The sequence below is a fragment of the Antrostomus carolinensis genome, unplaced genomic scaffold (assembly GCF_000700745.2).
Source record: "Antrostomus carolinensis isolate BGI_N321 unplaced genomic scaffold, ASM70074v2 scaffold20459, whole genome shotgun sequence".
NCBI classification, from domain to species: domain Eukaryota; kingdom Metazoa; phylum Chordata; class Aves; order Caprimulgiformes; family Caprimulgidae; genus Antrostomus; species Antrostomus carolinensis.
In genome coordinates this window covers 29,145-43,639 of record NW_010336667.1, presented here as the reverse complement: position 1 = coordinate 43,639, position 14,495 = coordinate 29,145, and the positions used below count along the sequence as shown (strand labels likewise).

The 14,495-nt window shown below is 39.7% G+C and overlaps 1 protein-coding gene across 1 annotated transcript in view; it reads left to right on the top strand.

Moving 5' to 3' along the window:
* Nucleotides 1-857: 857 nt before the first annotated feature.
* Nucleotides 858-14,495, top strand: part of LOC104530384 (early endosome antigen 1) — a gene marked incomplete at both ends in the record, with an annotated part of 41,938 nt that continues 28,300 nt past the window's right edge. Inside the window, 2 exons of the mRNA XM_029086723.1 lie at nucleotides 858-950; nucleotides 3,855-3,977. Coding sequence (XP_028942556.1) covers nucleotides 858-950; nucleotides 3,855-3,977 — 216 coding nt within the window. The remainder of the gene's footprint in view (nucleotides 951-3,854; nucleotides 3,978-14,495) is intronic.

Here is a 14,495-nt window from a genome sequence, read left to right as displayed (position 1 = left end):
ATTCTGTATCTTTAATCCCTCTATGTAAAGTTAGAAAATCCTTTATAACATTACACGTGTTTCCAGATGGGCTGAAGTACAGCAGTAGCATTACTTCATCCTGTTTGCAACTGTCATCATGGAACTGGAAAATGAACTTTTGTTTTTTCTTGAAACTAGGATTGCTGCGATTGCATATCAGTATTAAGATAATTTCTTTACTGATGTTTACTTTGAGAATGCTAACTCTTCTGCCATCCATACTGTTGTTTTGATTTTTCAGCATATTAATTTCAACACATTTAATCATGTTTTAACTTTACCACAGGCTTGATTTTTATTTTCACTTTTTCCAAATCAAGGCAGTGTACCTGCTTGCGTGTTTATTGTATCAGTAGAGTCCTCACTCTTTAGTTTTCTGTCTATCAAGTATTTAAAGGCTTGATCAGATTGGAGACAAGTTATCAAGAAAGTAGTGTGATGCTAGTTTTCTACTTCTGAAACTGTTCAGATTGTAATTTCTAGTGTTTTCCTATTGGCTATAGAGACCTAATTTAACATCACAGTGAGTGATACAAGGGCAGAGTTTAGTTTGGTTTGTGTTGAGTGTTCATGAGAGGAAGTGGTTTAAAATCCTGGCCTTTGCTTCTGGTGTCTGCTTGTTCTTTGATGCATGGAGAGTCTTGGATAAAAGCTTTTGTTGGAGTGTTGCTCTGAAGATTATATAATTGCTTGTCAGCTTGTTCACTTCATTACTCTTGTGGAGGAAAAATACTTTATTCCAGCAAGTAGAAGAGAGGCCTTTGCATAGGATATGTACCATGCTTTATTAAATACAGTCTATAGACACTGATTTTTCTTTCCACCCTCTATTTCAGACTCCGGGTAGAGGTGGGTCTCAGAGCTCAGATTCAGATTCATCTGCCACACCGGGAAATGCCGTGGATGTGAACAACGAAGGCTCCTCCGAGGTACTGTGCACCGTAGGTGGGACTGGAGTCTTAAACCTTGGGTACTTTTCCTCTGATGCAAGAAGTTGTTGGGAGTAACTTTTGATGCCCTGCCTAAATAACAGCTGTATTAAAGAAATACAGAATAATAAAGAATTGATTGTCAATTAAATAAAAAAAGGAAGGCTAGGCCTTATTATTTATATGAAACTGTTAGTTAGGTTTATCTATCTAAATGGTCACAAGCAATCCTTCCTGTAATCGTAGAGATAAATTATTATAATTAAAAGCAATGAGACATAATCTTAAGACTCCTTGTTAGGCAAACATTTATGAAAGATCCGAAAAACAAGGCTTAACATTTTATCACACTTGTTCTCCCTTTTCTATACTCCCTTGCTTCTGCTAAGCTATAATGTATGCTGGAAAACTCCTCCTCCTTGTGAAATATCAAATATGCTGGTTTGTGTTTGGTGTTGGTGTATAAATCTACCACTTGTAAATCCTATCCATTTTTAATGTGCTGTATGCCATATTTAACCAGCAGAAAAAGTTGTTATTCTTGCTTCAATCCCATATTACAATGTCTTTGGATTTACAGTGTTGTCAAATATTAACTCTGAAAAATGCAAACTGACTTCACTGGCTGTTGAAGCTAGTTTGTGCTAATGTAGCCTGATTACCTAGCTTGAAAATGTTTCAAGCTTAGCATACAAATGCAGTGCAAGGTTAATTGCTCCTATTACAGCATTAAAGGGAGCAAAGTGCCTTTTCTTACACTGAGTGAAGTGTATGATGATTCAAATACTCCTATGTCTGCTCTGATAAGAGATGAGGAACTTTTACTGTGCTGTTTAAAATCCTAATTGCCTTCCATCTGTGCATCTGCTTATTTCTTGAAGTGTTATTACAGTCAGTGTAATCAGACATTCCTTAATATTTTGCTGCATGTTATATGTCATGCGTTTGTAAATCCAAATCTGTTTTGTATGCATATTTACACTGTCCCTGAAGCAAATAAATATTCTTAAATTGCAGACTAAAATCTCAATACTTTTAAGGCATAAAGATGTGCAATGAGACAATTGCTTTATTCCAAAGTTTGGCTAAAATTGCTCAATTCGTGAGTGCAGTATCACTGACTGTACTGCTGATGGGTGTCACAAGGTACCTCAATACTAATGTGGTATTGACATAGGACAAGCTTTCAAAGTGGTGGTGTGCCTGCAGTATTGCACCATTGTCTTTTCTTGCTACTGAGTCAAGACTGGGTCAGACACAGACTACCGTGTCACTTTCAGTTGATACTATATAACTTGAAAAAGTATCTTTTAGTTGTCAATAATTCCACCATCTGTTGCCTTAGTTGAGAGTTCTTAGCATGTAATTTCAAAATCTGTTTGAAACTGAGCTCCAAAGCTGGTGATGGGTTCTTACTCTCCTGAGATGCATGCATTACAGCATGCAACTTAAGCCTTTCTGTTGGTCTTCCTTTTCCTGTGCAGCTGGCCTGAGGTGTTGTCTTTCTGAGAACTTCTCTCCAAGAACACTGTGTTTGCAGAATGTTTGCTCTCTGTTTTATCATTATATTCCCACCTGGTTCTCCAGTATTACGTCAAGTCAGAAATCCAGTTGACTTATTTTCACTCCAGTTTCTTGGCTAGACTTTCTAATTCATATTTTTGCAAGACTCAAATGGAGAATCATTATTAAATCTGTACAGGTTCTCACGTTTCCTACCTCCTCAAGCCTGGTTGAAATAAATCCTGATTTTTGAGAATTGTAGTATGATACAAAAGGAGTGTGGAAGTCTGAATTCAAACTGTTCCTTGCTCAAGGAGAGTTGAAAATATGTTCTAGTCCTGTCTATGGCCATGTCAGCACTTCAGATCATACACAGACCTGTAATCAAGTCTAGATGCATCTTTCATTCACTGTACAATCAGTCCAAGGAGGAAACGTTTGAGCCTATCTTACCTTTTTAGCTTAGGTCCCAGTGCAACTCCATCTGCAGTAGAGGGTTGCTAAATACTCTGTGCTTGCAGTGAGTCCACCAGCATGCCTATGCTTTCATTAGTGTAATGAGGCTGCATTAGCTAGACAGGTTTGCCACAGACATCCGTTTTGGAAGAGGCCTTAACCTTTCCCTGTGTGCACAGGGGTCTGTGTTCAGTCTGTTCTGCCTGCCTCCGTGGTGCTCTGCCGCAGGGGTGCCTCCAGCCAGCCGTGTGGACAGAGGCCCACAGCACTTTACTCTCTACCCTGCTTTTTCCAGGTGTTTGAGCATGTAGCGTGTCTTGAAGATGTAAATCCATTGTTCTTCAGAAAACAATTTAACTTTTGGCTTTGGTAAATCTTTGGTGACCATGCTGAGTTTTTTCCTGAATTCTGCCAAGGAAGGGGCATATTTTTCCCTGCATGAGCATGCCAGCCAGGCGTGCGGCTGTGCTGGTGCCTAGGCCTCTCCTGCTGCCAAAACCTTGCTTATCAATTTACAGGGGTATTTCTGCAGTCTCACTGCACCACCCTTGTCTCTCTCTCTGAAACATCTGAACACCCTTACGGGAAACTGTGTGGTGAATCTGATGTGATGCCTTGTAAGGGTCCATTCACAATTTGTCATGCATCTTACTCCTCTGTCACATGAAGAGGGTACCAAGAGTGTCTAGAAAACACAGAGTAGTATACAGCATGGTGCTAGCATTTGAAGTGTGTTTTGGATTTTTTTATTTTCATGTCCTTAATAACTGTTCCTTCTTGCCTTCTCCATGGTATTGATATGTGGTTTGCAAAAATTCTTTCCAAAAGGAAAACAGACTTTGGTCGTTGTAGAGAACTTTCAGCATAAGAATTTGAACAGCGCTTGATTCCAAATCTGCTTTTTTGTCTTTATTGGTTTCTTAAAAACAAATACACATTTCACAGGGCTTCATCTGTCCACTGTGCATGAAAGTGTGTGTAACTCCCACTGATCTGTCTGAACATTACCAGAATGAGCACACTGGGACAGGAGGAAGACAGGAGCTTCGTGACCTCCCAGCTGTTACTGTGGGTCTTGTTTATTTTGTTTCAATAGCTTTGGTAATGGGCTGCGTTAAATAAACATACATCCTTTCTCGTGACTTGGGTGTCAGCTTTTTAAATTTTTCTTTTGATTCCTTGCTGAAAAATAATTTGATCTCCTATGCATGATTCCAAAGTATTGCATTCAGCTGAAGAATTAATCTATGTCTAGCTTTCTGGTTTGCAGTTGTCTCTCACATGAAACTTTTGCTTGGTTTTCTTGTAAATCAGACTACTACATTATTTAATTTACTTCACTTCAGTCTCAGTGTAGTGATAAATGGAGTATTGGATCCGGTACATCCTTTGTGAAAAAAAAATGTTTCGAGCCATTTTAGCCAACTATTTTTAAAGCAGATTTCTAGTGGGAGATAGGTGCCTTGGGTAAAAGATAGAACAGAGGGCAGGAGTATAAAAAAATTGGAAGCTTCTCTTCTTGAACATGTTTAAGAGCTTTACATATTGCAGCATTGTTATATAAATAATTATAAAACCAGTTTTTTTAATATAGAATTTTATTGCGATTTTTTTATGCCCCCAAGAAAATGCAAAGGCTGTTTCAGTTAAGACATTATAAATAGTGGTGCATTTCTAAATTCTTCTGGTTGTGGAATTCTTCTCAATTGGAAGAATTTAGATTCTGTAAGGTAACAGCCTCCAGCTGCACAAGGGTATCTGAATTTTTTTCTGCTGTGAGCCTTCAGAGAGTAGATTTGACTTCTGGGGTCAGGCAGCTTGCCATGACTAAGTTGGTTTGTATGGAGGTGAAGTTTTGCCTTCTTTCTGCCAGTATTACTTTTGATGAGTTTTGGAATCAAAGTGTTTATTCTAGGCTGTGTGAGTGATGTGATTTTATTGTGTTTGCTCTATGCATTTGCTAAGTAGTGCTTTTTTTCCTAGCAGTTGGTGGTGTCAGCTAGGTGTTGATGGAGTTGATGGTGGGTTCTTGCCCCCTTTGAGTCTTTGTTTTTGCATCATCAGTTACTTGTCAGTACTTTTTACTTGTCAATAGCTGATTACAACTTTTTAACTTGATAAAACTTGTGTATTAGTGTAGCACATGAAATGCAAATTCAGTTAGTTCTAGCTGTTGCTGTTTCCTGTTGCTAAAGCTGTGTTGCTTGGTACAGTCATTCAGTATCTGGAAGAGGTGAGAAACAAAGAATGCTAATATATATATAGGTTTTTTTTCCAATTTGATCTTCTATTATATCGGTGTGCATAGAAGCATTGAAAAAGTGGGGAAATCTGTTAATCATCATCAGTACTAATATGTGAAGTTTAAAATACTTGACTACTGAGAAGCTGATGGTTTCCATTTGTTGATGGAAATTTATAGTTTATATTTGCAACAAGCAAACTGTGATCCTGAAGCAGCAACACAACCAAGTTGTCGAGCTTTGTTCCATCTTTGCCATTCCTGAGTCAGCCTTGTAAGAATAATATAATGTGTTACCAATGTCATCTAATGTAGCAGACATACAAACCCTTGGCGAGTTTGCCTTACTTAAGCTGGTGTTTGGCTTTCTGTTGCTTGCAGATACTACTGTGAAAAGTTAAAATACATTTTGTTGGAAATAGTGATGAAGAAGCTCACGAGTTCAGTTTTTTTGCCAGTGCGTTCTCCTCAAACATGGAGATAGGACATGTTGCAAGGACAGTGTTTGGTCACACTTTGTGAAACCTGAAGAATTTTCACTTGATTGACAAAAGTATTAGTACCTTGCTTATTCTGCCTATAGCTTTCTTCACTAACCTGTCTTCCACTGATACACTCTCCCAACTGATTAAAGTTTTAGTAAGTCACATCATTTGCCCCTCTATTCTTCTTGCCCTTCCCTCCTCTCTGTCCTCCAAGCAGTGAGACTCGGTCTTGTTCTTCAGTCACAGGCGTCCGCTTCTGCATTCCCCACGGGTGTGTGATAATCCTGTTGTGGGAAAGGATCCTCACCACTCACCTACATCCTTATTTATGATCTTCCTCTTAAAAAAGCTCTCTGTGCAGCCCTCAGTTTCAGGGAGCTGAGAGAGCTGGGACTCTTCAGCCTGGAGAAGAGAAGACAGAGAGGGAATCTTATCAATGTCTATAAACACCTGAAGTGCAGGGGCCAAATGGGTGGGGCTGGGCTTTTTTCAGTAGTACCCAGTGACAGGACAAGGGGCAATGGACACAAACTGGAACACCAAAAGTTCCAGACAAACTTAAGGAAAAACGTCTTTACAGTGAGGGTGCCAGAGCACTGGGACAGGCTGCCCAGGGAGGTTGTGGAGTCTCCATCTCTGGAGATGTTCAAAACCCATCTGGATGCTTTCCTGTGCAACTTGCTCTAGGTGAACCTGCTTTAGCAGGGGGATTGGACTAGATGATCTCCTGAGGTCCCTTCCAACCCCCACCATTCTGTGATTCTGTGATTTTTCAAACTAGGGATTGCACTGTGTGATAACTGGTGAAAATGACAGTGAAATACTTTCCCCTGCCCCTCAAGCACTGATGAAGCCTTACCTTAAAAGACAAAGGCTTATTCAGCTGCAGGAGCAACCACCAAAATGTTGTCATCTCTGTCCATATAGCCAGCTCAGCCAAACAAATGCCATATGGAAGTCACACGCATCGCCACGTTCCCAAACAGGGACATTGCTCCCTAACTTTAATATATACAGCGGTGTCACTAACAAAAGCTGTGTGGCTTCTGTTTTGTTTTCTTTTTCCTAAAGGAATGATACATTTCTAAACTGTCCAGCATTTCCTGCTGTCTCTGTTGGATGTTCAGGACATCTAAACAGTGAGTCAGTTAGAGGCTTAGTTTCAGACTTCCCTTCCTGGTTTTTCCTAAGGCATCCAAAAAACCCACTGTATGATACTCCTGCAATGTTTAGAATATAGTATCTGTGAATATTTATTGTCTTATCTACTATTAGGCTAAATCTAAGGCAATTTTTAAACAGTTCTTTTGAGTAGTCTTTGTAACTTTCCAGATGTTTAGTAAATATGTATCTCAGCTAATATAAGCAAGATAATACCTTGATGTTTTCTGAGTGGATTTTTCATAACAGGATTGCCAAGAGTGTAAACTGGCCTACTGCTTGTGCAAAAATGTGTGAGTTTTTGTCTTTCATTGGAAAGACCTTATGCTTTACTGTGTGTTTTTTCCTACTTGCCTCTTATTGTAGATGCATTTGATTGCATCTTCTGTTTTTATGGATACCCTTGGAATGTTTTGGACTGGTTTTGCACAGAAGGTCATGTCAGTGCTTTAATGCTGATATTTTATTCTTTTTGGCTGCTCTTTCAGTTGCTTCTCAAATTAGGTTGTGGTGGCTGTTTTCACCTCAGCAGTATGTGCCTGCTTTGCACAGGAACAAAAACCGTTGGTTGAGCTGCACTAGTACATGAATTTGCTGCAACATCTGAACAATACTAAGAGAATGAAGAATTAGAGATACTGGTTTGATTTGACTTGGCCGCGTGATACAACTTTTCTTTAAGAAATAGAGAATCCACTGGACTAGAATTTCTAATTCGTGACAAAATTGTAGTCTTGTAGGTTGTGACAGAATTGTATTCTTACTCCTCAATAGTAATAAAAACAGAAGAGAACTGAACTGGAAATTTTGTGGGTTCTAGTCTTCCCAGGAAGAATCCAGCTTGTTTTCTGGGAAGACATCAAGTTTGAAGTCTGGTATAAAATAAACTGTAACGAGACACCTTTTTTTCGTTTTTGTTCAGAAAGTTAAATACCTACTTGTAAAATTGAAATGGACTGTGGGTCTTAATTGTATCAAGCATGACCTTTTAACCTACTTTTCTAATGACTGAATATAGATGTTATCTGAGGAAGCCACTGTCATCTTACTGTTTATGTAAACACAGAGGAAAGGGCTTTTTCTGGTGGAAGGCATGGAAAGAATGCCAACTATATTTTCCTTTTAACAATATATAAAGGGAGTGACCTAATTTATTTATTCTTTAACTTAAAATATCTCATGATTTTTTTTTTTATCGGTATGAGACTTCTGAAATAAATTATGAAATGTGGTCTTGCTCTTGCTGTCTAGGCAGACAGTTTAATCTTCCTCTGAGAACTTCCTGAGGATTCAGTTAATTGCTTTGATATATATTTGGGAAATAAAACGTATAAGCTACTTGCTACATCTTTCAGGTCTACAATATCAGTACGTACGTTTTCTGTCCGTTTCTGTTCTGTCCATTTCTGTTCTGTATGTTTCTGTTCCACGTTTCTGTCCTCTGTCCCTAAGTATATAGAGTGCCTCATCTGTCATGTAAAAAGTTTCAGCCTCTAAATCACTATGTAACTGGAGAATATCTGAGTTTTAGTTTAGACTTATTATTTAAATGCTGGTGAAGATGTGTATCTTGTACCAGGAGGGATGGTTGTGGAGGTTCACCTGCAGTGGAAAAAACGTGAATGGTGAATTTAGAATTTTTCCAAATATTCATGACACACAAAACCTAAAATCAACTCCAGAAAAGTGTTTATGCCTCTGAGATGTAAGCATGCCCTACAGCTCTTGAACTTTCAGTTTTTAAACATGCTGGACTTTATTCACATCATACAGCTTATCATGCCAATATGGTTGTGAAGGAGTTGTTAAATTAAGTCTGGATTCTGAGACATGGGCAAACATAGGTCATGGCTGGAAGATGTTACAGCTCTGGGCTTGAATCACAGCTACTGCTTTTTGTTCATGCAGCTCAAAGGAAACAACAGGCTGTAGGCTTGAGTGCTGGCCCAGTTTTCTGGAAGGTCAAAGATGAAGCCCAGAAATTCAAATGTTGTTCATGTGAATGCTAACCATGTTAAAGTGCATAATGGATTAGGCTAAGCTGTCCTATGGCATGTGTATGGTGGAATAGTCACTAATCTTTTCTGTATGGTAAAAGTATAAATTATACTGAAATTCTGTGGGTGGGTTTTTTTGTTTGTTTTTGTTCACCACAGTACTTAAATATTTTCCAAAAAGAGTGTTTGTGGAATAAAACTGACTTTTCAGTGGAGAACTGCAAAGTTCCTTGGTTCTTTAAGCTTGACTCATGACATAATTGCTGGGTTAAAAATTCAAGATGTTGGAAAAGCTCTGTTTGTATTAGCAAATAGAACTCTGTGTGTGCTGCTTGTGCTATATGTCTCTACCACATACAGCTATAGGTCAACAGCAATCATAGCACCTAAATGGGACCACTTGTTCAGTTCTATGCAATATTAAAATGGATTGAGGAATGGACTAGGCAGTCATCAGGTGTTCCAAGAAAATGCTAAGGAAGCTGAGTAGTTATGGCTGTGACTTTCAGACTTAAATAGGGTACCTTTTTTTTTTTTTTTTGGACTTCAATTAGATGAGCAAATCTGAATTCCATTCTGTAGAAAGTGTTTTGCCCATCAGACTGTCCTTCAAGAGGTGTCATCTTTGTTCTGCCAGATAATTCCAGTTTTGATTTGTGAAAAAGGAGCTTTGAATAAAGTAAGCTATGCTTTCACTCATTAATTAATTAAGACAAAATTTCATGTTAGCTCTACAAAGACCATTTCATTTAAGCTCTGGGGGGGGAGAGGAGTAGTTGGCAGTTGAAGACAGATTTAATGCATGTATGTGTAGGTGTCTCAAGCTCCAGTTATCGATGATGGAGCCCAGGGAGCTGTTATGCTGACCTTACACATGGTATACACATTTGCTAGGTCAGCTGACTAGTTTCTTCCTGCGTTAAGTGCATTGAATAGCTCTCCACTGGTAACGACTGGGCAGTAGACACCTACATGTAAATGTTTGGTTATTTTTTAAACCTCAAGCAGGAACCTTCAGCCTGTTGAGGGAATATCTTTTAAAATCTCAATTTTTTTTGCTAGTAAGGAAAATACTGCATTTCAAAATGTCTTGTCACACTACACAACCTCATTAGGTCAAGTTTGCGCAGAACGGTGAGGGAAAAACCATTACAAGTAAGACAGTATTCTGAGAAGGCTGAAATCTTCAGAAATACATTTCTACAGCACCACCCTACCTGCCCCCCAGTCCTACAGAGTGACGCAAGGAGAAGTAAGAGAAACAGAATCCATTCAGTCCTATACATTAATTTTTCTGTTATGTAAACTATTTCTAAATCAGTTTTAAAATAGTCTGAGGATTAGGAGGGCTCTACGGTAGCCTACAGTCAGTCTGGTTGTGTGCCATGTGCCTCTGAGTCTGTGCCCCTGCTCTTGCTGGGCAGTGTGTTTCGATGTGGGAGGCCAAAGTTCTTCCAACAGTTAATAGCCCTGTAAATTATATTGGTACAATAAAAATAAATATGGTAGTTCTTGTGGTGAGAGTTTCCTTCCAGTGTTGCTTTTAGCATCCTGGCATACTTCCCAAAGAATACTGTATTAATGATTTGTGCGAATATTAATGTTACCCAAAAGGAATCATTTACCTCGTATGCCTTTTAGGAGAAAGAGCACTGCGAAACTTAACTTTATCAGGCCTGAAAGCAAATCTTAACTATTAGAGAGGAAAAATAGCTACAGATGTTCTTCTACAGGCTTATTCATAAGTCTGTCTTGAGAAAGGCAAGTAAAGAAGCCTCTGGTGCTTCCACGGAGTCTGAGATCTTTGGTGAAATTTGGAATTATAACTCAAGCTGAGGCAAGACACTTTCTAACAAAACTTCTGAGTAACAATTTCTGTTCTGCTCTGAGTGAAACTGGTGTGTTTTGGAGTCTTTGCACTGAAGAAGGCCTGTCCCACTGTGAACAATGTGGTGCTGTGGAGATGAAAGAGAAACATTTCCCTTGGGATCAGAAAACTGGGCTTTGAGGTTTAGTGTCTCTCTGTTCCCATTGGAATGCCTTAGCTACTGGGCCAGGGGCTGTTTTGAGCTGCTTGTGTGCTGACTCCTAGTGGCTTGTTTGTGTGTGTATATGGGGGTTTGGTTTCGACTCCTTTTCTTTTTTGCTGTTCTTGCTCTGTCTTGCTTCAGGAATTCTGTGGTGATCTTAAGAACTCTTTCCTGATAAAAACGTGTGTGTGTGGTTGTTGTGGTTTTATTTTTGTTTTCCATTAGCTAACAGACATCTGCAAAAAGATTTGGATTCAATAAATGGTCATTTCCTGGTGAAAAGATTATGTGTTTATTAAAAAAACCCCAACTAATAATAATTTAATGTCTTCTGGGCACTTTTCTCCCTGTATAAAGCCCAATTAGAAACATCAGTGAGGAAGTTATGACTTATGGTGCAGCACTGCAGGGGCTGTAAGTGATGTCTTTGCTTTTATTAAATGAGGAATATGAAATGCCTTTTACTTTGCCATGGCTGTGCTTTATGCAAAGTGATTCCTAAATGCATTTTGAAATTAAACTTACCAAGTGTCTCTTGGCGAATACAGCCTTTTGAAAAGTATAACTGTGCATGTTTTATATGGTAGCTTCCTTTGTCAAATACCAGAACATTGCTCTCGTACTGGCTGCTTCTGTAGAAGAGTTGGTTAGGTAAGGGAGCCAAGTAGAGGCTTGCTGGAAAGGACACCTCAGCTCCCCCAGGTTGAGATGACCAGCGTTACATCTCATGGTTGTAACTGTGCAAGCTCCTCTTTGTCCAGGGCAGTCGTGGTCCTGAGACAGGAATATCTTGCACTTGATATTTCCTGCAGACTAACAAAAATGCTTGTGAGATTTAAGCATCTCAGACCATCAGGTTTCTTCCTGTCTTCCTTCTCACACGTTTGTCATTAGATTAGTACAATACACTTTTGCATATATTTTCAAAATTCATCTCAAGGTGATGTGGAGAGAGATATATTTTTATGGCTGTATTTAAGAAATATTTTTTTTTAAAGAGATAAAGCGAGAGACCCATCAACCCAAGTCCCTGAACAAGATTTTCCCCTGAGGCAAATACTTGCAGGCCCAGGAAGCCTTTACACTTCTGTCTGTTACTGTCGGGTGCCCACGTAGGTCCTGATGATTCTGATTTTTTTACTCAAAAGAGAACTGAATTAGTGCTGCTGACATCAGAGTCAACATCTGAATATTATCAGCCTGCGAGACTCAGCCGGGTCTGGGGTTTGTGCACTTTAAGTTCTGATGTGTGAGCGGTGGTGCCTGCAGCTGCAGGTGCTGGTGTTCGTGCCCACCCCAGCTCTGTGCAGGAAGGATGACATTTTTGCTGGCGAGGATGCCTCGTTGCAGAAGGATGACATCTTACTCTGTTAGAGCTTGTGTAACAGACCTCTAGGAAACACTGCTTTAGAGTGAAGGTGTGTGTGAGAGCCATAACCCAGTGCTGACTCCAAAGGTGCTAGGTCCCCCAAAAGCGAGGCCAGCTGCGGTCACGGCAGTGCTGGTGGTGAGGCTGGGGCTGGTGGGTGATGCGTTTTTCACTCCTAGTGTGAGAGAAAGAGGCTTTCTACCATAAAGAGGTAGTTTTGTCCCTGCTTCCTTCCTCTGCCGCTGACAGCATGCCTGTCTCTTCAGAGCTCCCCTCCACCCTGCGGGCTCTCAGCCGCAGCACGTTCCCTTGGCTCAGCAGCTCTGCTCTGCCTCTGGCTCCTTGTCCTTGCAGCCGCTGCCTTCAGATCTGCCTGCCTGGGAAATCTTGGGCTGGCTTTGCCTAAGCATTGAGACAAATGATTGATTGGTGTCACCTCAGGCTAATTGCACATATAATCTATTCTTTCCTCTTCTTCAGGACGCCTATTTCCACAGAATAAATCCAACCACAAAAAAAAAACCCACAAAAAAGCAAGCAAAGAAACAGACTTTGCTGTTTAAATGGAAAGAAATAAAGGGCAAGAAGAAGGAGAGGCCAGAGCAATTTTTTATACTTGTTCTTTACAGATGTACTTACTGGTGCTAGGAGGAGCATTTGCGTTTCCCTGTGAGCAGGAGACCTTCCCATCACTGGGAGACTAAACTACTGAGAATCACTCAGTAGCACTTTGTTCCAAAAGGAGGCTGTTGCAGCATCAGTGTGTGATACAGACTGCTTTTGCCTACTAGGAAAAATTAATCCCTTGCTTTTTGACCCCTCATATGGTTCGCTGCCATTGCTGTTTGCCAGAAATCTCCCTCTGGTTCTTTTGCTCAGAGTGACTGTCACTGCCATCATTTAATTAATTATATGCTAATTGAATCAGATAGACATTACTGGTAACCTAGTAGTTTAGCCAATTTTCTATACCCGTTTTGGCATGTATACATCCATATGAGTGAACTTGGTTTAATCTGGAGTGAAACTGTGCTGATCAATTCTGGAAATAAATAAATGATTGTTAAGGCTAAATGCCTGTTGTCTGCTTAGGAGTTTCTTGTTTGATCTAGTTGTCCCAAAATTAGTCTTCAGTATAATACGTGGTGGATTTGACAAGCCACTGTATGTAGTTATTTATTTCTGAAACACTGAACAAGTAATAGCAGTTACGAAGTCCCTGTTCAGTGCTGCGGAGCACTGGCCATGCTTGAATGTGATGGTTTTCCTGGATTAAATCCTTGCAAGTGTTTGATTGTTGAATTCTTAGTGACAGGTGAAACACAATACTATGAATGTCAAGGTAGAAAATCAGTGCAGTTGTGGCTATCAGCATACACATTCAGTATGTAAATATTGTGTTAATATTTAAACTTTTGTGGCTTGTCTCGTAACATCCACCGGCAAAGTCAAGAGAAGAAAAGGAGTATCAAAACTCTCGTGTGTCCTTCAGAAATCATGCAAAAGCGTATGTTACACAAAGTGCGATAATCCTGCAGGGGCACTCTCATCTTGGATGCTGGAGAGCCTTGGTTTAGCATTGGAGTGCACTACAATTTGTGCTGGCATAAGGGACTTAAGGGTAACGTATAAATATGCAAAAGCGTATTTGAAATAAATTTGAGAAACAGGAGGCCTTCATCTCACTTGCACAAGATTCCCTTTGCACAGCTTGGAATTACAGGGAGCCTTTAATGTGAGGCTGAATTGTTTCTGCTCACTCTGAAATGTCTCTGTTTTGCCACCGTGGTGCGTATGGGCTGTTCTGTGAGTGGGAATTGAACTCGGAGTGGACATTACAACCAAATGAGTGAAGAACCAATGTAAAGTTCAGTCCTTAAAAGCAGGTGTTAATAGGTTGCTAGATAAAAGATGGATGGTACTTCTGATAAATGGCAGTTTGGGTGCTCCACAGTTGTTTAGAGGTACATAATATTTACTGTTTTCATTTGTCTGTACACTGATGGGTAGAATGAGGGCATTGCTCTGCTAAATTTTCACTCTGGTAAGCTTGCAGTAAATACGCTGGAATGAAAATGGATGATTTCTGATTCTTTAGGCTGTAGAAATCTGATTTTCTTGAGCTAGTATTTCTCTGAATTGCATTTACTAATTAATTATATGCAGATTAAAAAGTGGTTAATCTTCTGGCCCATGTTAAAATCAGTAGCCCAGATATGGTGGTAGTAGGTGTATGAATAGCTGTGCTTTAGAGTGGGATTTTGTATCTCTTTTTTTTAAGACTGAACTCCACACCCTACCT